Source organism: Carassius auratus, chromosome 15, assembly GCF_003368295.1.
Source record: "Carassius auratus strain Wakin chromosome 15, ASM336829v1, whole genome shotgun sequence".
Lineage (NCBI taxonomy): Eukaryota > Metazoa > Chordata > Actinopteri > Cypriniformes > Cyprinidae > Carassius > Carassius auratus.
This window is the reverse complement of record NC_039257.1, coordinates 16,368,924-16,395,069: the sequence shown is the minus strand read 5'-3', so window position 1 is coordinate 16,395,069 and position 26,146 is coordinate 16,368,924. Positions and strand designations below refer to the sequence as shown.

The window sequence follows — 26,146 nt, the reverse complement described above, 5'->3', positions numbered from 1 at the left end:
ATATATATATATATATATATATATATATATATATATATATATATATATATATATATAAACAATTAGAATATAATTAGAATAGAAAAAAAATGTATAGAATAGAATAAAAAAAGTGTTTTTTATATAAGAAAAAGAAGATAAATATAGAAAGTAGAATTAGAATAGAATAGAAGGTGCTAGATTTAGAGGGTCAGATAAAGATGGAACAGAAGTGATTTTAGTCATTTCTTGAAGATGGCTAAGGACTCATTGGGCAGGTCATTCCACCAGGAGGTAACAGTGAATAATATGTGGTTCACTTGCAGAGCACAAGCTACTAGAGGGTACATAAGTCTGAAGTAATAAATTTAGGTAAATGCGTGCAGAGCCAGTGGTGGTTTTGTTGGCAAACAATAATGCCTTGAATTTAATGCCAGCTGCTACTTGTAGCCAGTTCAAATTGATGAACCAGACATGCATTCTTTTCGGAATATTGCAGATTAATCTGACAGCAGCATATTGGATTAATTGTAGAGGTTTGATAGAAGTGCCTGGAAGACCTGCCAAGAGATCATTGCAATAGTCCAGCCTTGATAGAATAAGAGCTAAAACAAGGAGTTGTGTTGCATGTTCTGAAATAAAGGCCCTGATCTTCCTAACGTTGTATAATGGAAATCTGGAGGACCAGACAGTTTTAGTAATGTGGTCAGAGAAATGTAGCTTATCATCAATCACAACTCCAAGGTTTTTACCTTTTTTTGAAAGGAGATATGGTTTATGAGCACAACTGGATGGTGATGGCTTTGCTGAAACTACAGTCAGTTCTGTCTTAGACAGGTTGATTTTAAGGTAATGGTCGGTCATCATTAAGAAATGTTTGTTAGACAGGCTGAGATGCCATATATATATATATATATATATATATATATATATATATAGGAATAATGGGCCCCATTAATGAAACATTCATTTAATGACATGTGAAAGTGAAGTAATGGTGCAGATAACGCAGACTTCATGCTCTTTACCATTGCAGACCATAGATGCCCTTGCTGGGAGTCATTTAATTAGCTCATCAGTCATTAATGATGAATGAAACATTAGCCCTTCTCCGTTTCAGAGTTCACACATTAACCATCTGCTAATCAGGACTGATTGGACACAACTACTCCTAAGTTCATCCAAGGAAATATGACCGCAATGTATTTGCTCCTCCTGAATGTTCTCTTCCAGCACAGCCATCATCAGTATTATAGGTATGTGGGCTGTGTCTGTTTGCATGTGCAACCTGGTTAAGATAGTTAAGAAGACAGTGGAAACATCTTTTGTAGCATTCAGAGTGCAACACATCTAGTTAAAAATGACTTTCAATTAACTAAACGAGTGAACAAAATATGGAAGGAACTTTATCCTTGTGCATAAACCGGAGAAGCTGTGTTAAGCTTTTCTAGTAGTCTTTGATGTTAGTCAATATTTCCTATAGATCTGAGCTGGACATATTACTACCACAAAACAGTGAGGAGAGAGAGAGAGAGAGAGAGAGAGAGAGAGAGAGAGAATTTTTGTCTCGCAATTCATATTCTTTAAACTGTGTAATTTGATGGATTGCTTCAAATCTAACCACACACACACACACAATTGTTTTTGTGAAAAGTGGGGACATACCATAGGCGTAATGATTTTTATACTGTACAAACTGTATATTCTATGGCCCTACACCAACCCTACACCTAACCCGCTCAGGAAACGTTGTGCATTTTTACTTTCTCCAAAAAATGGGGAAATGGGTTATGTCCACCTAAGTCACCCTCTCCTTGTAATACCTGTGTCATACCCATGTCATTATACCGAGTTGTGTCCTGATATGTCACAAAATCAAGAGCACACACACACACACACACACACACACACACACACACACACACACACACACACACAATGGTTTCCATGTTCCATGAGAGTCTCCATAGGCATAGGTTTTTTATACTGTACAAAACTGTATTTTATATTACCTTACCATAAACCTACCCTTCACCAAAATCTTTCAGCATTTTTAGTTTTTCTAAAATCTTAATTATGTATAATTTATAACAAGGGTCTTTAACTGAGCTTCCACAGCTGCAAAATATGGTAAGTCAAATATGGTAGGAATAATCCTAGAAACAATATTTGCATCAATGAATATTATAAATTATGTTCCAATTATTTGTAAAACTAATACCTTGTAAACAATATTAAATGTATCACTGTACATCACTATTCTTGGTGGAGGCGTTGCTTATACATTAAATCTGCACTCTATTAGAAAACCCTAACTAACTTCAGATATTCAGTGATTCGATTCTTATCTGTCCATCTGACAGTAAAATTTAAATGTTTAATTTTAGTAAACCTGAAGCCAAAGTTACAGCAAATGATATGTGTTCAACTCACAGCAAAATTATGTGTTTTCAGCAAGCACTCTGTGTAGTATGCGGTCGATGTGTAGTTTGTTTGGGAGCGGAGCAAGCACAGTCAGCTCTCGAGGAAGTCCAAGTCTATTTGTGCGTCATCCTCCCGCCAAGAACGCTCCGCTCCCGCCGGGCACACTTCAAGTAGTGTGTACGTATTTGCAGTCTTTGCTGTTCCCATACCGCTGTTGCTGAGAAACATCAAATGGGATTGCAGGGATCACAGTTGAATCTAGTGCTCTCTCTCAAGGAGCCCATGCTGCAGTATCTTCCCCATTTGATTAAATCTATACTGCAGCTAATGTCTCGGTTACATATGGTAACCCTTGTTCCCTGATGGAGGGAACAGAGACGTGATGTTGGATGACTGATGAATGTGGATCTTGCTTACAGAGACCAGTCTTCTTTGAGTGTGAGCTAAATGAGCCAATGCATATTGGAATGAGATTATTGCATCTAACTGCCACTGATCAGAGCATCTGACATGAGTATAAGAAATCAGCAGGTGCAGCGCATTTTCAGGTTTTCGCTGAGGAGCAAAACTGGTGACCCAGCCACTTCAGTGGTGGTGCAGAAGCTGTGGCAATTGGAAATGACATGTCTGTTCCCTTCTTCAGGGATTGAGGCTTACCATACGTAACCGCGACATTCCATTTCAGTTGGTCTCTCTCAAAGTCATGTCAGATGACCGACAAATTGGGATCCCTACCAAAAGGCCACAGATACTGCCCCTTCCAGTGTCCTGTGGGAGCTACCTGCATCCCTACTTTTTAGTGCAGGGCAGGTCTTAACACAAGATGCTGATATGGCACTAACCATTCAGCGGGACTGGATAACACTGGAAAAATGTACCCATACCACTTGGGACAAGAAGGTTCGGAAGCCCCATCCTTCCTGAAGGAGATTTCTGAAGCATTTACACATACAAACAACCGTTTAGGTGCATATGGAAGATTAGAGGTAATTGTAACCCTCTTAGAAAATAGCAGGAAGTCTGCCAGGGAAACATGGGCTCTGAGGCTATACTGTGGACTTTACACATATGGGATCTACATAGGTCTCCACATATGGAACCCAGCCCTCTACCGGTTCTCACAGGTTCATCGATTGAGGGCCTTGCGCTGGATGCTCTGTCATGTCTGGCTGGCAAGGGGATGAATGAGCTCAACAAGGTCTACGATATGGACTCTCTGGAGAGGTTTTAGCAAGCCAACCGGAAGCCGGGGCCTCTCAGTCCTTCTACCAATTTGAGGTCAGAACACAGGAGGATACTGGTTCCACACAAAGGCTACAGAATAAAGTGAACATGTTAGGGGTCGCCCACAGGTCTGCAAATATCTGTCAGCAAGGCACCACGAGACGTGCCAAGGAGGATGCAATAATTCTTATAGAGTGAGAACCCAACCTGAACAGGCAGGGCACACCCTGTGGGTTATGGAATCCATTATCCAGTGGGCCATCATCTGCTTAGAGATGGCATTCCCTTCTGCTGGCCTCCTTCTGGTCCTGAAGCTTTGTTTCCTGTCTATGAAGCACCTTAATATATTAATACCCAGACTAGACAAAGCAAAGCTAGGACTGGGTATGCCTCCTCTGGGGGCAGCACTTGTAGGCCTACCACCTGATCCCTGAAGGGAGTACTGGGAACCTTGGGCATATAGTGGGATAACCTGAGGGCCCAAACATTAGGCACAAATCATTGACCGAAAATGCATGCAGTTCCCTTACCCTCTTGATGGAGGCCAATGCAATCAGGAGCAGAGTTTTCATTGACAGAGGCTTCAGCTCGACTTTCTGCAAAGGCCCAGATGGGTCCTGCTGTAGTGCTCTGAGCAATAAAGACAAGTCCCAAGAGGGTATAGAGCGGATTGACACTTGATTTTTTGCGTCCTTCGGGTCGATCACTGCAAACCAATCTCAGGGATGGATGCACCCGAAGAGTACAGTAACAGTAAAGAGACCGGTTCAAGATACGCCAGTGCAAAATCAGTCGTAATTCACTGCCTTTCTTGGGTACAATGAAGTAGGGACTGTAAACCGTATCCTCATATTGACTGGAGGGACCAGCTTTATTACACCCTTCATCAGTAAGACTGAGATCTCCGCATGCAAGCCAGGAGCATCAGCCACCTTCACTAATGTGAAGCAGATGCCGCTGAACTTGGGGGGATGCTGTTCAAGCTGAATTGCATATCTGAGTCTAATGGGCCACAGGAAGCAGCAAGATGGAATGGGTAGCCAGGTAGTCAGACACTATACCAGCTGGACCAGCAGGACCACCAACATACCCTCAGAAGGGCAGTGGGGTGGAAGGCAGGGACCTGACGAGGGCCCTGAGGGTGTACTCACAAGGCACGGTTGCCTTGAACTTAGCCCAAGCTCAATTATCCCCCTCCCCACTCAATTGCTGGCCTGTACTCATGCTTGCACTAAAGTTTCCAGTGCCGGAGCATGCTTCCGTCATGTATGAGATAACAGAGAAAAACACTTTTGCTAATATTCTGCCAAATAATCAACCTGTTAGCTAGCACCCCGAAGCGGGCATCCTCAATGCCCCTCAACTTGCACGTGTCAGTGTTTACGAATAGATTAAATGAAACGGGACAAATTTAATCTTGACAAGCTATATGTCATTATAATGATCTAAGCCTCAAGCATCGACAACAGTTTGCTGTTTTTCAATGGAAAGCTTATAAAGACTGTATGTGCTACATTTGTGTAAGCAGTACACATAAAAACATGACTAATGGAAACGCTGTACAGATTAATAAACACATCCACAGCTGTAAATCCCGGTTTAGTTAGGAAGGTAAGGGTCCACTGAACGACATCTCATGGAGCACGTTTAGTCCAATGAAGCAATAAGGTTGTAATATGGATCATAATTCCTTTGTTTACATTTCAGTTCTTCAGCTACAGAACAGTGAAAGAAATGTTTGTGTCCATTACGGAATAGCTCATGGTCAGAAACTGCATTTTGGTAGTAAAAAAAAAAAAAAAAACAGCATGGTTTTGCAGCATACAGTGTCACAAACAGAATGAAATGATCCACCAGAAAAAAAAAAAAAGTGAAAGATAATATATTTGAATTCTGGCGCTCTCTTGTGACGGCTTGTGACACGCTCTGATGCACCTGTCAGGAGCTGCACCTGATGGACGCGGAACTTATAGCGATCACCTTTTTCTTTGTTTGTTTTATTTTTCAACAGTTTTTATATATGTGAGAGTGTGTTTTATGTTTAATTTGAATGTTTCTGCATGATTATCATCTGTTTGAGTGCAAATCATCTCTCTATAACTGTGTGATCACGGCTATCAAAGTCACCGTGTCTATATGAATAGAGAGAGTGGATTATTTACTTTATGGCGCATTTGTGTTATTACCATTAATAACACATTGTGTTATTGTTATTGTGTCCATCAGCACATCAAAACTTATTTGCATTGTAATTTATTGTAAATGCGGAATTTCTAGCAATCTCATGATTTTCTGTAAGCGGCATACAATGTTAAATATTTGTATTTTATTTTTCTTATTATTCTTATTTTACTTACTCAAATTATTCTTATTGTATTTTTCTAGTGCTCAAACAAATCACTTATGATGTCTAAGTGTCTGTCTAGTGTTTTATAATTGAAAAAGAAAAAAATAAATAAATAATGCAGTAGTATTTTAATGACTATTGTAGAAGCCTTCAATACAGCTGGTAAATATAATATATATATATATATATATATATATATATATATATATATATATATATATATATATATATATATATATATATATATATAATCGTTAGGGCTCTAACGATATGCGATATGAAATCGAAATCGCCATACGCAGGTCCAAGAACCTGTATCGCGATATGAGAAGGCAGAATCGCGACACACCCCTCCTAGAGTTATCCTTCCTGTCCAGATCCAATGCTACCACATTTTTTAATTACTATAAGTATTATTTGAAGTTAACATTATAAAATAAGTTTGAAGGAGTCGATTGACGCGGAAACGCATTATGAGTCATTTTCTCCTGATAACCCTGAAAATAACTTAAATTACACTTTCAGTTTTAATCATACAGATAAGAGCAATACATCAATCGAATCAGTAAAGGGTTTACTTTTTTTGGATACAGACATAATAACAACAAAATTTTGTGCACTTATAAAATAAAGATATCAAACAAGGTGTGCTGTCTGCAGCCTTTGTCTGCGCTGATCGTCATGTACAAACACGTCATTACAATGAACTGTAACTCCGTGAATACTCAACGAAGAGACATGAGAGAGATATCTATAGAAAGCTTGACATGTCTACTTTTAAACTAAACGAGTACTGCCAAAAACAAATATTCTGTGATAAAGTAATCCATATGAAAACAAGGCGATGTCCGTTTTTCACGTCTCCCTTCATTATATCTAATCTGACCATGCCCCCGTGCTGAACCCGCTATTCAGATTCAAACTGAAGTGCGCGGCTTGAATACGCCCATTACAGAAGAAAAAGCAGCGAGACTGTTCTTCAAGTTCTTTTTATTTTACTGTTTGCTTCGCGATGAGAGAAATAAGACATAATTTACCCCAAAAAGATTTGATGTGGTTGAGGATTTGAGAAATGGATTTCCTCAGAAAAAAAGAATGAAGTCCTCTATTCAGCAGAGATCATAAACATGAGTAAGTCTCTTTATATTTATTTATATACTTGTACTAGTTTTCACATAACGTGTAAACATTTTACTAGTTAGACTTTCCAAACTATAATTCCTGACTAAATGTATAATTAAGTGAAATATTATGAAGTTTCAATAACAATATGCAATACTATATCATTCAAAAGCTTGATGTAAATAATATAAATGTAACAAATAAATGTAACTGTAACAAATGTAACAAAAAATTGTGTTATTTTAATTTATCCCCCCTAAAAAACCTGAAAAATATTCTCAGCTCTTTTCAACATTAATAATAATAATAATAATAATAATAATAATAATAATGATAATTATGATAATAATAAGATTGTAAGGGTTCCATTCTTTCTTGTAACTCCTCCCTCTCAGTGACACAGCTGACTGAAAGGCTCATCATGCAGCTCATTATACGGCCTTTGTCTTTTCAATTGTAAATCACAAAGATATTTATGATAGTTGAAGCCTACTCGCATATGACTTTTACCAACAAAAAGTGTTTTTGAAAATTTAAATCAATATATTGTTTTCTGTAAGTGAGTAAACAAGATGTTTTTCACATAATTTAGAAAGAAAAATTCTAGGCTACAAATTCTACAAAATCCCAGGAACCATTGTTCTTTATGTTTTTTTTTTTTGTTTGTTTTTTTTGTTTTTTTATTATTATTATTATTATTTATTTTTTTGCCTTATTCAAGTGTTTTAACATTTTTCATTTTTCACTAACCATGCATAACTTTTTTTTTTTTTTTCTCAAAAACACAATCATGTACATACATCCATTTCACATATTATTATAGCTCAGTTTGTGCTGATTACAGTGAGATTAGACTTTACCTAAGACTATACTTAATTGAATTACATTCATTAAAAAGTGTAGTGTCGTAGTAGAAGTAATGTAATATGTTCACGGTCATAATAATGACAGTAGTGCACACAAAATAGTATATGTTCTGTGCTCCGGCAAAATTAGCGCTCACACTGCATGTGTACCATGCACAAACCACCTCTTCCAACCGGGGCAGGGCCGACTAAACGAACCTTGCCAGAGCATGACTCAAACAAACCGGGCTTTGGGGATCAAAAGCACTCTGGCACATTTCAAAATGCCTAGTGTGAGTACACCCTGAGTGTGCATTGAAATACTTACCTGGTTCAACGGTTTGGCAGAGGATGCATGAGTAGAGCCTTTGACAATGTGCTTGAATGGCCCACTGCTGCCCGCTGGCAAGAGAGATGGATGAGTGTGGCCCGGTGTTGGTCCGTTCATGACTTTGCATGCTCTTTTGGGACCCAGAGACCCAGAGTAAACCTGTTGCTCTCCTATTGAGAATTTTTTAAACCAGATTCTCCACCTGGCCCTTCTTCAGGAATGAAAGAGGATCATGCTTCTCTCTCTGGGTCGCTTGTTGAGGCCTCTTGCTCCTGCTCACCGCCAGGTGGATGGGGGCCTAGATGGGTGGGTTGGTCTGCCAACTTCCACCTCCATGGCACGGCTGGTTTAAGGATGCTGTGAATGTGGCACGGGAGCAAGGGTGGATGCAGGGGGCTGCCCTCGGTGATGAGCAGGCTATGGTGCTGTGGGCAGTGGACGGATGGAAGAAGCAGCTACCCACAGGGTAGAAAGTTGGCTGGGGCATGTTCTGGACTGCATCGCTGAAAAGGCCGGTCTGGGAAACAGGGATATTGAGGAAACAAACTTTGCCAGTGTCCCTCATGTTGACCAGACACAACCAGAGGTGATGCTCCTGGACCACACGTGTGGACATTGCACGACCCAAAGAACTTGATCAACATTAAGTCATCGGAAGGAGCGCCAAAGAATACTGCCGGTATGCTCCTTGTAGAGGGTCCAGCATGTTCCATTGGCAGCTCAACTGGTAGCAGAGAGCAAGAGGAGTGATTGTCCCCAAAGGGTAGGTTCCCTGGAGGGTTTTCCATCACTGTTACCCTCAGACTGCCCATGCTACTGCTTGAAGTAGCCCCTGCCTGATTGCCACCATGACGAAAACTAGATCAGGGCAGAGGCAATGGAGCTCCACCCCGCCTGCAACACATACAGCAGGTAGTGCAGCCTGATGTGTGCAACCCACTTGACATGGGAGACCACCACCACTGAAGAGTCGTGCAGCCAACAGGAAAAGCTTTCAAAGAGCACGCTTCTTCTCTCAGTAGAGTAGTCAGGAGCAGAACAATGTGATCACTTGGCTCTGAAGTGAAAAGCTGAATATGCGCTGCACCTGCTGCCTACTTATACGCACACTGTGATCAGCGGCAGCTGGATGCAATAATTGCATGCCAATGTACAGTCGCTCATTTAGTTTATACTTTAAGTAGATTTGTCTCTCTAAGCGAGATCCCAATTCATCTGTCATCCGATGTGACGTTGAGAGTGACCGACTGAAAGGGAACTTCCTCCAAGGAGGTTGATGTCGTTAGAATTATTTCACCATCTCAATTTTCTGCATATGAAAAGCATACTGCATTTTAGATAGCTAATTTCTCTCTGCCTTCGCTATAATAAGAGGTGGGGCTGCATGCAATTTATTTGTGGTTTGTTTTGGAGCGGAGCATGCAAAGTCAGCTCTCTAGGGGGCTAGATGTCTTCATTCATAAATTAACCCCAAGTGTACATGTGAAAATTCATTACCTTAGATGCTTAGCTCTGCTCCAGCAGTCATTTATTCTCAAGGCAACATGTGCATTACTCTGCACCAAAATAATGCTAAGGGAAACTGTGAGCAAATGGGAGGTTAATTTTTCTCAATATTTCCCCCAAATGTGTGCAAATGTATAAATGTGTTTGCAGGCTGTTATTCGTGATTATTTTATAATACATCTTATATTATAAACAGACCGTGTTGACTTGTCTGTTTTGTCCTGAGGAATTCAATTATGGATATTCTTCTGGCTTTGAGAAGTTTGAGAAAAATATTGGTATGGCCATCTCGGTTCGGTGCATGAGACCTTACAACGAATACAGGCAATTCACCCTCAATCCAGAAGCGGTCACCCACAGCAATGCAACTCTGTTTGATTACCAGCAGCCAGCTGAAGAACAGCGAATTCCATGATTTGCGCACTTGAAAACAAAGCCCACTAGACAACCTCACACAACCTGACAAAGAAGTATATTTTAAAGGCTTGTACACTCAACTGTTTTCGAAATGGGGCTTTATGCACGTGTATCCTACCTCATTCTGCAAAAATCTAAATATCCCATAATATCTCCATATTTGCGATGTAACATATTTGTTCCAACGGTGACACAGTGTCACAATGTCTGGGTTGTTGTTCCCTGGGGTTCCACTAGATGTCCTCCTTGCTCACGGTGTCTGTCACCAGATCACTTCCTCCTCCCTTATTTGGTCACCTTCCTCCTTGTTGTGTAATTGATTGTCTCCCACCGTTCTCTTGTTCCCTCATTATCCTCTTGTCTATTTATACCCAGTCTGTCTTAGTCTGTGTTACGGAGTCCTTGTTTATGTCTTATGATAATTCATGTCCGTCAACTCTTGTCTTGTCTTGCCTTGCCGTGCTTTTGTTATCGTGTCTAGTTTATGTTTTGGATTATGTTTGGTTTTGACCCCTGCCTGGACTGTTTACCCCTTTGGATTATCCCTAAATAAACGACGTACCTGCAATTGGTTCTCTCGCCGTGTTTCAAGCATCACGTATCGTGACACACAGAGCTAGGCATGCTGATGTTTGATTCACACATCATTAGACGAATGGCATCTACGCTAATATTTGTCTGTTTCTCTCTTATTCCGAGCTCACTGCAGTCGCCCGGATCCAGTATGTATCCAGACCAGATGGTGGATGAGCACCTAGAAAGGACCGCTACTGCCCTGAAAGACAGCTGAGACCAGGACAACTAGAGCCCCAGATACAGATCCCCTGTAAAGACCTTGTGTCAGAGGACCACCAGAACAAGACCACAGGAAACAGATCATTATTCTGCACAATCTGACTTTGCTGCAGCCTGGAATTTAACTACTGGTTTCTTCTGGTCAGAGGAGAACTGGCCACCCAACTGAGCCTGGTTTCTCCCAAGGTTTTTTTTCTCCATTCTGTCACAGATGGAGTTTTGGTTCACACTGAAAACACAACAATGTGCTTACTCCCATTTGAGTTTCCTTTCTGTGAAAAAAATTAACTGAAACTCAGTGTAAAAAGGCTACATTACGTGCCACACTTTTTGTTTTTTATTTATATGTAAGCAAAATCCAATATATTTTAAGAATTTATTAATTGTATGTATATATGCACTTTAGATTATACATACATACATACATACACATATATATATATATATATATATATGTATATGTATATGTGTATGTGTATGTGTATGTGTGTGTGTGTGGCACTGCTGAGATTGTATGGAAGCCTAGGTTTCTTTGACAGAGGCCTTTAGCTCACCTGCATTTTTTAGTCTCCTATTTCTAATTTTACTCTTCACAATACCCCATAGATTCTCTATGGGATTCAGCTCTGGTGAGTTTGCTGTCCAGTCAAGCACACCAACACCATGGTCATTTAACCAACCTTTGGTGCTTTTGGCAGTGTGGGCAGGTGCCACATCCTGCTTGAAAATTAAATCAACATCTTCAAAAATCTGGTCAGCAGAAGTAAGCATAAGGAGCATTTATTGGTCTAGATCTGGTGAAGACATCTTGCTGATGATCAAACCAAGGATCAGAATGGGGAAGAAATGGGATTTAAGTGACTTTGAATGTGGAATGTTTGTTGGCGCCAGTTGGGCTGGTATTTCAAAAGTATTTCAAAAACTGCTGATCTATATACTCAAACAACCATCTGTAGGGTTTACAAAGAATGGTCCAAAAAGGAGAAAATATCCATTGAGCAGCAGTTGTGTGGACAAAAATAACTTGTTGATGTCAGAGGTCAGAGGAGAATTGTCAGAATGGTTACAGATGACAGAACGGTAATAGTAACTCGTATAGCCAGCAGCGATATCACCCTGCAGCCAAAGACCGGTTTCCCACTGGAGCTAAGCAGGGTTGAGCCTGGCCAGCACCTGGATGGGAGACCTCCTGGGAAAACTAGGTTGCTGCTGGAAGAGGTGTTAGTGATGCCAGCAGGGGGTGCTCACCCTGAAGTTTGTGTGGGTCCTAATGCCCCAGTGTAGTGATGGGGACACTATACTGTAAAAAGCCCCATCCTTTGGATGAGACATTAAACCGAGGTCATGAGTCTCTGTGGGCATTAAAAAGCTCAGGATGTCCTTTAAAAAGAGTAAGGGTGTAATCCTGGCATCCTGGACAAATTTCCCCATTGACCTTTGACCATCATGGCCTCCTAATCATCCCCATACACTGATTGGCTTCATCACTCTGTCTCTTCTCCACCAGTAAGCTGTATGGCTGCCGTCACATCATCCAGGTGGATGCAGCACATTGGTGGTGGCTGAGGAGATTACCTCAACCACCATTTCATGTAAAGCGTTTTGAGAAATCAGGAAAGTGCTATATAAATTATTACTATTAGTTTTATTATTATAACCGCTCTTTACAACAAAGGTATGCAGATTACCATCTCTGAACGCGCAACACATCGAACCCTGAAGCAGATGGGCTACAGCAGCAGAAGACCACACTGGGTGCCATCCTGTCAGCTAAGAACAGGAATAATTGCACAGGCTCACCAAAATTGGATAATAGAAGTTTGGAAAAACGTTGCATGGTCTGATGAGTCTCGATTTCTGCTGCGACATTCAAATGGTAGAGTCAGAATTTGGTGAAAGCATGGATCCATCTTGGCCCTTAGTACCAAAAGAGCATTGTTTAAATGCCACAGCCTACCTAAGTATTGTTGCTGACCATGTCCATCCCTTTATGACTACAGTGTACCCATCTTCTGATGGCTACTTCCAACAGGATAATGCACCATGTCACAAAGCTCAGATCATCTCAGATTTGTTTCTTGAACATGACAATGAGTTTACTCAAATGGCCTCCACAGTCACCAGATCTCAATCCAATAGAGCACCTTTGCGATGTGGTGGAATGTGAAATTCGCATCATGGATGTGCAGCCAACAAATCTTCAGCAACTGTGTAATGTTAGCATGTCAATATGTACCAGAATTTCTGAGGAATGTTTCCAACACCTTGTTGAATCTATGCCATGAAGAATTAAGGCAGTTCTGAGGGCAAAAGGGGGTTCAACCCGGTACTAGCAAAGTGTACCTAATAAACTGGCCAGTGAGTATATATATATATATATATATATATATATATATATATATATATATATATATACATAGAACTGTGACATCTGTGTTAGGGGATGGGGGGTTGGGGGTTCCGATTCTACATCTTTGTTTGACGAATAGCTCTGTCCTGCAACTCAAGTTCAAAATTCTCAGGATCAAACACGTTGTGTCTCAAGTAAGGTCATCCCACACTTTCACCAAGTCTGTGGATGCTGCTTTGGCTCCCCTGCGACTCCAGGGCATCCCCATTGTGAATTGCATTTATGATTGTTTGATACTAGCTCAATCAGAGCAGATAGCGGTTCGACATTGAGATGTTGTTCTCGCTCATGTGAAAGATTTGTGGTTAAGACTTAACACAAAGAAAAGTGTGTTTTCTCCATTATCTGGGTGTGGTCTGGGATTCAACCACGATGCAGGCACGTGTGTTGGGTCTGATGGCAGCTGTGTCCAATGTGATACATTTTGGTCTGCTGTACATGAGACCCTTGCAGTGGTGGATCAGGACAAACACATTATCAAGGTCACGCAGTGTTGCTTATGGGCCTTAGATATGCGTATGAAATTATGGGTCCTGTCACAAGGGCCTGTGTTGGGGGTATCCTTGTCGTTGTGTAACACTAACAACAGATGCCTTCCTCATGGGCTGGGGAGCAGTCATGAGTGACTACTTCGCCCAAGGTCTGTGGTGATGCCACTATCTCATGTGGCACATGATTTGCCTGGGGATGTTGGCCGTGTTTCAGGCACTGCAACACTTTCTCCCAGACCTAAGGGGTGTTCTCTCTCACCCCAAACTCTCACCAAGTATGTGGATGCTGCTCTGGCTCCTCTGCTATTCCAGGGCATCTGCATACTCAAATACATCAACGACTGGTAGATACTAGCTCTTTAGAACATATGATGGTACAACAATTGATGTTGTCCTCGCACATATGAAAGAGCTGGGAATAAGGTTAAGCACCAGGGAGTGTGTTTTGTCCACTACAGAGAATGACTTATCTGGGGGTGGTATGGGATTCGGCCACGGTGAAGGTGGATCGAGTCAATCCTCACAGTAGTGAAGAGAGTAAATGTAAGCTAGTCACTCACTGTCAGACAGTTTCAGAGACTGTTGAGTCGGATGGCAACTGCGTCAAATACAGTACCCTTTGGCCTGCTATATATGAGACCATCGCAGTTGTGACTCAGGACTAGAGGGTTCTCCCAGAGGGGCAACCCACTTTGCATGATCAAGGTCACACTGTATTGTTTATGTGCCTTAGACGTGGAGGAAACCTTGGTTTCTGTCACAAGAAACCAAAACCCCAGTGCTGGTGGCTTCTGGTTGTCACAGACGTTAACGACGGATCCCTCCCTCACGGGCAGGAGAGTGTTCATGAGTGGCTGCTTTCCCCAGGGTCTATGGTTAGGTCACCGTCTCACGTGGCACATGAATTGCCTGGAGATGCTGGTTGTGTTTCAGGCTCTGAAAACAGGAGGTCCTTGCTCCATCGCCAAATGTTTCCTTACCCTGAAAAGTTTGATTCCCTGATTTGTAAGCTTTTCTTTCTCATGGGGACCCCTGTTTACTCTTTACAACACTTTGTTATTCCTCTTATTATTTCCATACAGCAGCTAATGAACCAGAAGTCTCGCACATTCATAGAAAAAAAATAAATAAAATAAATAAAAAAAACTTACTTCCACATTGAAAAATAAAAGGTAATTTTCTTTTTCAAAAGCAAACCAAAATATAATGTTGTGTGTGTGTGCAAATGTGTTTTTGTATAGAAATATAAATTAGACTGCTCTAAAAATGTGTTATATGTAAGGGACTGGGAGAGTAAAAACAACAGTAATGTATGCCTGTTATGGCTCATTAAGGTAGCATTCTTCCCAAAATAATGTGATAAGATCACAATTGGTTCAATTAATTATATCTTAACATTTATTAGCATTTATTTATTTATTATTTTAATTAATTACTAAGAGAGATAGAGGGAGAGAGAGAGATAAAGAGAGAGAGAGATGAAAGTTGTGTGTTTAAATTACGTGTATGTGTGCCTCTCTCTACAAACAATGAAGCTGTGAGTTTAGTTACTTCAAAAACAATGATCCCCCACCACCCATTTGTTGCTGTGAAATATTATGTAGAGATTCAGTATCAAACCTGTTTTATTAACAAGCATCCAGTGTTGTATGCATATAGAATGCTGATTAAACTGACTTGGAAATGCCTGTGCATTTAACAGTTTTAATGCACACTGTATCTGCCAGCCAATCAGAATCGAGAAATTCAGACAGGCCATGTTATAATTGTTTATATACCAGGTGTATGGTCTTTAAACAGTGGAGATTATATAAAAGGCTAAGCATGTGATCAGTGCAGGCACTGTAGGTGTGCTCAATTATTTTGGAGCAATCAGGACATCTTGGTCCATTCATATATCTGCATATGCTAGTTTGAGATGGGACATTATAATTCCAATAATTCAGTCCCGTTGTTACTAATAACTGAGCTAATTTCGTGGAAAACACACTCTTTTAATGGTGGGTTCATGAAAAAAATATACAATAAAATCCATATTACCTGGAGTTAAAGTTGTTCTACAACTTCTCCTTTTCTCCACTAAAAAGAGCTTTTATGTGGTACAATCATGCAGCTATTGAACACAAGGGGGTACAAATCAGGCAGGTTGCAAACAACCATCTATCCCACTGTTTGAATAGCAAGCACATCCACCTATTTCATCCAAAGGCACAATTTGCATCGCCTGCTTTTAAAGCACACATGATCTGATCTAATTAAGATATCAGGGAAGCTCTGGACTTTGCTTTTTGTCTGTCTGTGAAGTGGATAATTGCTGTATTTCTTTAAAAGCATCTGCTGGGGGCCCAGTGAAAATATAAAACCCTGAATTTTGCAACACTGGTTTAATATTCATTAACAAAGTAATTAGCAGACTACTAAGAGTAAAACCTTTCTGGCATTTGTATTAGCAGAATACCCATTCGTCCCTGTGTTGGGTGGTAACTAATTAAAAGTAGCAAAGGAACTTACTTCACTTCATTTTCAGTTACATAAAAGTACTCAGCTGTTTATAAAGTAGTAGCTTCATACTTGCCAGAAACCTTTCATTTTATTTTATTTTTCTCCCCCACCCACCCAACAACCAGCAATTTGGTTTCAGTTATTTATAGTGTTATTTTGATGTTATTTATATGTAATATTATATATTTTTTAAGTTAAGTTTTAGTAATGGTAATGTGTGTTTGTCATTTAAAATTTATATAATGTTATACATTATGTATAATTTTATATTAATTTGTATTATTTATTTTAGTTTTTGCTTAAACTTAATTTTCCCCTCATTATGACATTTTGAAAAGTACCTTTCATGCAGTGTGTAACACAACTCTAATTGAATGAAAATATCCTCCATATAAAAGTGCATTATTGTCTCTATCTCAAAAAAAATAAATACAATAAAAATAAAGAGTCGACTGAATCATTGAAACGTGTAGTTAAAAAAAAAAAAAAAAAATCAAAAGTTGACATTAACAAGAAACAAGAAACAAGCAGATTCCCTGCCCACTTGTCGGTCTTTTCAGGTTGGTCTGAATGAAAATGCTAATTCATTCTTTGCCACTAGGTGCTGCTTTTTGAGTAGTAAAGCTGTACACAAAGCAGCACTGCACTCACAAAAGCTGCTTCATCAGGTTTCACAGGCACGATGAAATGCAAATGTTGTACCAGTCACCACAGTATAGTGAACAAGTAAGGTAAAAATAAATGCTTAAGACAATTAAAGTGTTTATTTATTTATGTATGTATTTATTTATTTATTTATTTATTTATTTATTATTGTCATTCTTCTTCTTATTATTATTATTTTTATTTATTTATTCATTCATTCATTCATTCATTCATTCATTCATTTATTTATTTATTTATTTATTTATTTATTTATTTAAATTCCATGCATGTTAACCTGTTGCTGGGGACTCCCAAAACAAATTACCCATAATAGGGACACTTTCAATGTATTACTATCAGATATTTGCCTATGCATTTCAAATTTTTCCTAGAAGAGATAATTTTGTTAATTTTATTAACTGCATTCATTTATTTTTGATTCAAAAATATCTCACAATTTGTATACTTATTTCATTCAAAACACCCATGTAGCAATGTATTTGAATTCACCTTGCTTCGTCTAATTCAACAGATTACAAAAAAAAAAAAAAAAAAAAAAAATACTGAAAATCCATCATCCATCGATCAATCCAGTGGTGTAGAAATAACTAATATTGCACATGAACATACCCATAACACTTATGCAGCTGTGTTCAGCACAACCTGTGAATTTTAGCATGTCATTCACTGTATTTGTCTGTCACACTGTATTTAGACCTATCCAGACATGTTTTCCCTCGGGACTTTGCGGTAGTGTTTTGCAGAAAATCCCATTTAATCCAGTCAGAAGTGAACATGTCTGGCTAACTCTTCTCCTTCACTTTTAATATATGTTCACCTTCCCCAAGAGTATTACTAAAGCTAAATTTAGCATTTAACTACCTGATGCAACTTTGTTAGATATTTTAACTTTATATATATATATATTAGGGCTGTCAAAAATAGCGCGTTAACGGCGTTAATTAGTTGGTTGTCGTTAATTACGTCAAATTTTTTAACGCATTTCACACATGCGTAGTGTAACAAATTATTCAGGTTAGGAAAGTCTCGTCGATCTCGGAATTCTCAAGATAGTAAAAAACAGCGGCAAGCGCCGCAACGAAAACACAGAAGAAGCTTAAGGTTTTACCCCATTTACTCTCAAATACATTCATGCCAAGCTCGATAAACAGAGACGACTTTGGTAGTTGATACGCTGGAGCTTCTTCTTCCTGTTATAGCAGTGATCCTCAAATCTGGCTCGCGAGTTTCATGCAGAGTTTAGCGCAGCCCTTACAAAAATTAACCATGGTTTTACTACGTATAAAACCAAAAAAAACATGGTTACTGTAGTTAAACCATGGTAACCACAAATTAACCATGGTTTTGCTATATTAACCATAGTTTAACCATGGTATTTGTAGTAAATCTGTGGTTTTACAAATGGCAGTCAATACGCCAAAAAACCATGGGTTACTACAGTTTTACTATAATAAAACCATGGTTATTTTTCGTAAGGGAGACTCCAATTAAACACACCTGCCTGTGATTTACTAATGATCCTAAAGACACTGATTAGCAAACTCATGCGTGTTTGATTAGTGTTAGAGCTAAACTTCGCAGGAAAGTGGATCTCGCAAGCCAGATTTGAGGATCACTGTGTTATAGCGTCCTGTGTTTCACACTGCGCATGCGCAGAACGCCTACATGCAATGCAGCGAAAATTACAGCTGTTTGGAAAAGCATATGCATTTTTACTTGGTTTTACTGGCACTTGAAGCCTTCAGAACGTGAAAATATCAATCCTAAAGTATTGTGGCAGAGCAAATGAACACCTCCCAAAAACAAGAGTGCCCAGAGTGCTGCTTATGTGATTGTGGCGCATGTTTGTGTTTCTGAGTTCATTCTTTCGAGTTTCTCCATGCATAATTTCATAGATATGTGGCTATATTTAACCACTGGTTCACCTAAAACTCTTACACTATCTGTAGTTAAATGGCATGATTTGATATAGTGCTCAGGTAAATTTGATCTAAGTAAATGTTAAACTTTTGAAATTCAGAAAAAAAGAACCACATATTGATGAATCAATACATGAAAATTATGTATCTGTGTCCTGTTATTTATCTTTTGGTATGCATTTCAGAAAAAAAAAAAAAATGGTTAGGATTCAGGTGTAGTTGCAAATAGTGATTAATCATGATTAATCCACTGAAAATTCTGATTAATTTGATTAAAAATTTTAATCATTTGACAGCCCTAATATATATATATATATATATATATATATATATATATATATATATATATATATATATATATATATATATATATATATATATATATTAAGTTAAAATATCTAACAAAGTTGCATCAGTTGCATAACTGGTGGATATAGCTCTGCTGGAATCTCATTAATACTTTTAAATTAATCATACCCGAAGAGTGCTTTCAGTAGAATTTAAAAGATTGAATGAAAACAGAAAAAAAAAATAAAATTAAAATTTTTTTTTTTTTTGGCTTTTAAACAACAAAATGCTCGGCGTCTGATTTATGAGTAGCTACTTTTAACCATTTTTACCATGCGCTACTAGGATAATCTTATGTTCTGCAGCCGTACACAAGGCTTTCTTAAGGATCTTTATTTAAGGAACACAGCTGTGCTCTTTTTTTCCTCAAAATAAAGCACTCAGAGAATAAAAGTATCACCATCACAAGATGTGCTTTAAAGACAAAGCCAGGCACATGCTGAGCATTCTGTTGCCACAATGAAAAATTGCAACTGAACTTAATTTGCACTCACTGATAGATGTGAATGCTTTCTTCCCAAAAGACACCTCTATAAGCAAAGCCACTTAATCAATCCCTTCTACCAGATGCTTTTCAATGACAATTAAGGAACATTTCCATTATTCTTCCAGCAGGTTTAATTAATTTCCTGTATGCAGTAGTTTATAGCTGTACTAGCACAAAATGTTACATTTTATTGAAAGATAGCATTGAATATGACTTGAATTACCTAGACAACAGCCTAGTTGAACTTGAATTCTGTATGTTTTTGTTCACATTTTGCAAAGCTTCTTCGTTAAAACATGCCTGGATGTTATACTGACACTTACTGGTCTGGCTGAACATCTAATGAATTTCTAATTAAATAAAAAAATATCTATCTATCTATCTGTTTGTCTGTCTGTTTGGTCTGTCAATCTGTACTTTCACCTATGTAATCAAATATTCATCCATACATCGTCTACATATATATATATATATATATATATATATATATATATATATATATATATATATATATATATATATATATATATATATATATATATATATTCTATAATTATAGATATAAATATAATTCTACTTTCAATTAATTCTCAGTTACAGAAACTGAATTTAAATTTAAAGGCATTAATTGACTTCAGTGAATGATGTACAACCTTCGTAAACACTTTTAACCTTGGCAATTAATTTAATACATTACTAAAGTGCAGTTTATCGTACAGTGTATTACAAGAAATCAGATCCCAGGCTCTGTGTTGCCTATTCATCATATTCATACTTGCACATCTAAAGTAAAGTCATATAGGTTGTGTTTTATTTAGGGGATAAAAATGCCTCCAGCTGTCCCCTAGTGTGAAAGGAATCAGGAACCTATTTTGATATGTCTGTCTCTGTTCATCAGTTCTTTTGGAGAGGCTGTTTGAGGTGTTATTCTGAGCTGTCAGTGGTACATTGACTTCCTGTGGCATCCTGTCAGAAGGAAGTGTGGCCAGTATTATCACTGATAATAGAGCACAAGTGCCTTTTTAGATCCAACACAGCCTTTATATACTGTTAGCTGTTTTATGTGTTTACTCCTAACATGACATTGTCTTTAACAGAGAAATATATTACAATCTATGTGTACAGAATGCATTAGAAATAACCTATTGACATGCTTATTCAGTCAGATTTTGTTAAATGGTCACAAGAGAAAATTGAAAAAAGCTTAAGCAAAAGTGGCAGGATACCTGTTTTAGAATCAGTCGCTGTGCTTTAATGCTCATGAGATTTGGTAAGCAGATTTGGACTTCTCCTTGGGATGACCCAGTTTCTTACAGATTTACACTAATTCAGTCTTAAAGGTACAGGTCACCCTAAAATGTGACCTGAAAAAATTATGTTATAATTTACTCACATTTATTTAAACTATGTTTACCCTGCGGATGATTTTAAATTAATACATTGTTATGTTTACACCACATGGCCAGCTCCATATGTATGGGCTTTCTGTTGTAATAAACTTGCTTGCTAGCTCACCTGGTGCAGCATTGCACTTAAGACATTTGCAGAAATTTTATTTTCTGTCTGCTTTGTTATGTACAACAACCAGCATTATAAAATGTTAATACAACAAAAAAAAATTTTTTAGCACCACTCAATGGACATGTTACTATTAAAGTGTCACAAAACATGCCAAAACATATTGAATAATATGTGCTGAAATTGTTTTATTTAATTTTGTTCTATCTCATGCACATCTATGTTGTGGGATAGATACTAATTGACAGCCGTCCCCAGCATCAAGACTAATTAAACATAATCTGTGGATGAGTAAATATCACAACAGGTGTGGATCCTAACCATTAGCAAGGACGAAATAGCCTGGTTTGTGCCCACCTCTTCCAGCACAGATTTTGTTTTACTCGTTAATGTCAAAAATAATCATCTGTTAGTGTGACCATAGAGTCATCCTCTCTGATATTTTTGTCTTCTCTCATGAATTGGATTGCTGAGGCTCAAAAGAACATTGTGCACAAACATTTTGAATTTCGGATATCCCACAGCTTTAGAAAGTGCTCTGGGAATACATTGCCTATAAACAGTGCAACTTCTGACAGATGAAGCAACAATTTTCACTTTTATCATGACAAAGGCATCCTGCGGTGGAATACAGTGGAAGTTTCTCCTGTCTTTTTTTTAATTTATTTTTTTTATTCTGAAACCTGAAGCATAAGGCACATCCATAGAGATGAATGCCACTGATTGTTGCATTAAATAATAAACAGCAGTAAACAGAAGCAATATTTAATGTGAGTCCCAGCAGTGCAATCAATTGGGATTGGTACTTAACAACATGCACAACATATAATTAAAATAAACTTATATAGGAGGATGGATATGCTATTGGATATGCAGTTGCACCATAAGTACCTTGCTATGCTAGAACAACTAGTTGCACTACTATAAATGCAATTATATTTTCAATTCATAAAACAATGAGGTGTCTTACCTGTAGACCAAAGTGTCATCTGCCGAGCTGTTGTATTGAATCTGAAACATCCTGATTCCAGGGAAATTATGTTGTGAAGGCCACCTGATGAGTGCAGAATTTGCCGTAAGTTCAGCAAGTACCACCTTCCTCTCCTGAGACCTGGTCTCATTGCTTACAGATGAAGTCGACTTTGCAGAGGTTAGGATATCGGATGGTCCTGGATCAGGTTCTCGAATTCGATTAGTACTGTTAGCTAAGTGTGGCAAAGGGTTGACCACCAACTCCACCGTGCCTGTAGACTCCCCCGCCGCATTAGACGCAATGCAGGTGAAGACTCCTGTATCCTTCAATGAAGTGATATTGATCTCCAAGCTCCCATTGCTAAAGCTTAAAGTACGGGAGGTGTTAGCGATTAGACGGCCCTCTGGGGATATCCAGTGAATGTCTGGGTCTGGGTCCCCATTGGCCTTGCATTTCAGACTGGTGGGCTGGCCCTCCATGGCGAAGGTTTTGGGAGATTTCCTTGTAATCACGGGGGGATCACAGATGAACTCTTCCTCTGGGATGGTCCAAAAGTATTTTGCCATAAGGTCTGGAGGTGACGCGCAAGTCTCCAGGTCATCCTCCCTAGTTAGCCTCCTTAGCCAGAGTAGCTCACAGTTACAGTGTAGTGGATTCCCTCCAAAACTTAGGACGAGGGAGGAAAGGGGTGACCCTTTTGACTTGGCATAAACTGGTATCCTAAGAAACAAGGGATCAGGAGGTATTTTCTTTAGCTTGTTAGATGTCATATCCAAACGGGCTAGTTTGTGTAGGTTCGAAAAGACTCCTAGAGGGACATGCTCTATGAGATTATGGTCCATGTTGAGAGTGTTCACATTGGTGAGGCGTCCTATAGTCTCCCACGGAATGTCCACCAGGTTATTGTATGAGAGATCCAGGTCCTCGAGAGTCCCCAAGAAGTCGTCAAACGCATGTGGGGAGATGTTGTGCAGTTGATTGTTGGCAAGGATAAGGTGCCGGAGGTTGGTGAGTCCTCGGAAGTGGTCATCTGTGATGACGCTCAGGCGGTTGCTGTCTAGGTGTAGCGCACGTAGTCGCTTAAGATCGGCAAAAGTGTAAGGCATAATCTGGCTGATGGTATTGCGGGACAGTGTCAGGTGCAAGAGACTGGTCATGTTTGCAAAGTCCCTCCTCCTTAACGCCGTGATGAAGTTCTCTGTGAGGCGCAGCTCTACTGTACGCCGGTCAATGACTGTTGGCACAAAAAGCAGGCCGGTCTTGGCACAGAGGATGGCTAGAGATGGCGACAGGTTCTGGCACATGCAACGCTTGGGGCACAGCTGTCCTGATGCAGACACAGCCAGCACCAGCAGGGAGAAGATCAGCCACTCCATCTCTCGGGGGAACTGCAAACAAGCAAACACAGTGTGCCAGTGTGATGACATGTAAATGCACTCTCCATTTGAACGTTCAAAGACAATGAAAAAATGCACTGCCACTGTATTGGATGGATAGCCATAAACAACATCATGCTGTTGACAGTGGCCTAGAGCTAGGACAGTAGTTTGTAAAGTATTTTAAGTCACTCTTGGGCTCTGTATACAAATTCACACTCAACCTTCATGTTCTGTTTGTGGTCTTTGAAATTCCAAGGTTAATTTAATGCCTTCGAAACATTTAACTAACATTGAAGTATTTAAACAATGTTAAGGTTCAGCTGTTCTGCATAATAAATATTATATATTTTGTATTTATACACAAAAAAAATAAAAATAAAAATAAATAATAATAATAATTAGTCACTTTATTCGTATGTCAATTTCTCGCTATTAACAAACCACTAACTAAGTTTTGTGCCTCAATAAACTCCTAATTTGCTGCCTATTGGTAGTTTGTAAGGTAGATGTTTTAGGTATTGAGTTATATTAGGGAATTAAAATATAGTCATGTAGAATAAGGCATTACTATGTGCTTTATAAGTACTAATAGACAGCCAATATTTAACTAATTGACACGCTAATAAGCAACTTGGTAATAGTGACAACTGGTCACTATACAAAGTGTTTTACATTTCTTACTTAGATACTGTAAAAAACATTAATAGATGATCACACTGGGCTTTTACTGGGTCAGAGAGTGATATTAAAAGCAAATGATGGAAATGTAGTTATTTAAAAATAGCTTTTTTGTATCACTGTGTATCACAGCAAACTAGATATCCTGATATCAAAAGTAAGAATCCTTGTTCCATGTGAACTTTAAAATGTGTCTTTTCCATGTTATGGTTACATGGTAATGTAGAATCAACTCATAAGTTTGTGTGGAGATGATGATGTAAGGTAGCAGACTAAATTAATATCCTAGTGGACACTGCAAAAATACAAATACTGAATGTTTTCCAAAACCAAAAAAAAAAAAAAAAAAAGAAAAGAAAGAAATTAAAAAAAAAAAAATATATATATATATATATATATATATGTATAAAGAGAGAGAAAGAGAGAGAGACCAGTACCAACAATTCTTACATACTGTTTTCAATTCAGCTTTCTCCTTGCGATAACAATAAAACCAATTCCCATATTACAGATAAGGTTTGTTCTAAAGTATCTGTCCTTCATGAAAATAGTGCATCTCAGCAGGTCTTGACATAGACTTAAAATAGAGATCCATCTTTGTGTATATTAGGATGCCATTCAGCAGAATTGAAACAAAAACATTACGGAAGCAAATATGTCCTGCTATACAAAGTTGTGACAAAGTCTTTGTTTTGCTGAGATGTGTCTGACAAACTCCTTAATAGATTTATAACTGTTATTGTGTGGTTATGTTATGTCACCATAAAGCGGCCCCTCTGGCTGACAATAGGCCTATTTATGAAGTCATTTCTGCTGTTACGGCCATTGGCTTTACAACATAACGATCTACATGAGACTCGTTATAAGCCATTAAATGTTTTTAGTGTGTGCATTTGGAAAAAGGAATAGTCGGAAAAGCCATGCCACTGTATGTAATAAAAGTGTGAAGAATGTGATGTAATGATACCCACGTTTTTTTATTTATTTAATTGTTTGGTATTTAGAAAGGAACAAAGTCTAAATCCGTTGTATCCATGGACTTGTAACTTGACTGTAGTTGCCTTGAGCGACCCAAGGGGTTTGCATTTCATCACAACACAGCCATGTAAAATAGAAAACGTAAAAAAGGGGGATAAATCAGACAAATACTCTCATGAGGTTTGTTTAAAGATTGCACTGATCATCTAATTCATAAAGTTATCTTTGATGTATCAAACTGATTTGTCATCCAGTTAAATGTGAGTTTTCTGTGCCACTGGCATCACCAAACAGTGTGCTGTTCTTTTTACTTTATTACTGTATCATCTGTATTTCATTGTTGATGATACTGTATGACATGACTCTGGATTGTGTGTTCTTCAAAGCTCATCTTGGAGTTGCTGTCATAGCAACAGGTCTGTAAGATCAAACCTGAGCAAAAGCAGCTTTATTTAACTAACAGGTTTCAGTACCTGCTTTTATAAACACTGTATTAAAGCCACAATTTATACTTCTGTTTAGAGTTTGGAGGCAGGTCATTTATCTATCTATCTGTCTGTCTGTCTGTCTGTCTGTCTGTCTGTCTGTTTGTAAAAAAATAAAATGAAAATAAATTGCATTCAAATTATCAAAAGGGGCAATAGAGATTTTTTTATGTTCCATGCAATTTCTATCTAAAATGCCATTTTTATGGACTATCTATTCATCAAACAACCCTGAAGAGAAAAAAAAAAAAATGCCAGTGCAATTTTCTCAACATAAAAAATATATATATTTTTTTTAACTGCAAATAAATCAGAATAAGGG

At 38.4% G+C, this 26,146-nt stretch overlaps 1 protein-coding gene across 1 annotated transcript in view; it reads right to left on the bottom strand.

Annotated features, from left to right (window-relative positions):
* LOC113115251 (leucine-rich repeat and fibronectin type III domain-containing protein 1-like protein) overlaps nt 1–26,146 on the bottom strand; it is a 147,464-nt gene that overhangs the window by 43,403 nt on the left and 77,915 nt on the right. Inside the window, exon 3 of the mRNA XM_026282692.1 lies at nt 22,302–23,692. Coding sequence (XP_026138477.1) covers nt 22,302–23,680 — 1,379 coding nt within the window. The 5' untranslated portion in view covers nt 23,681–23,692. The remainder of the gene's footprint in view (nt 1–22,301; nt 23,693–26,146) is intronic.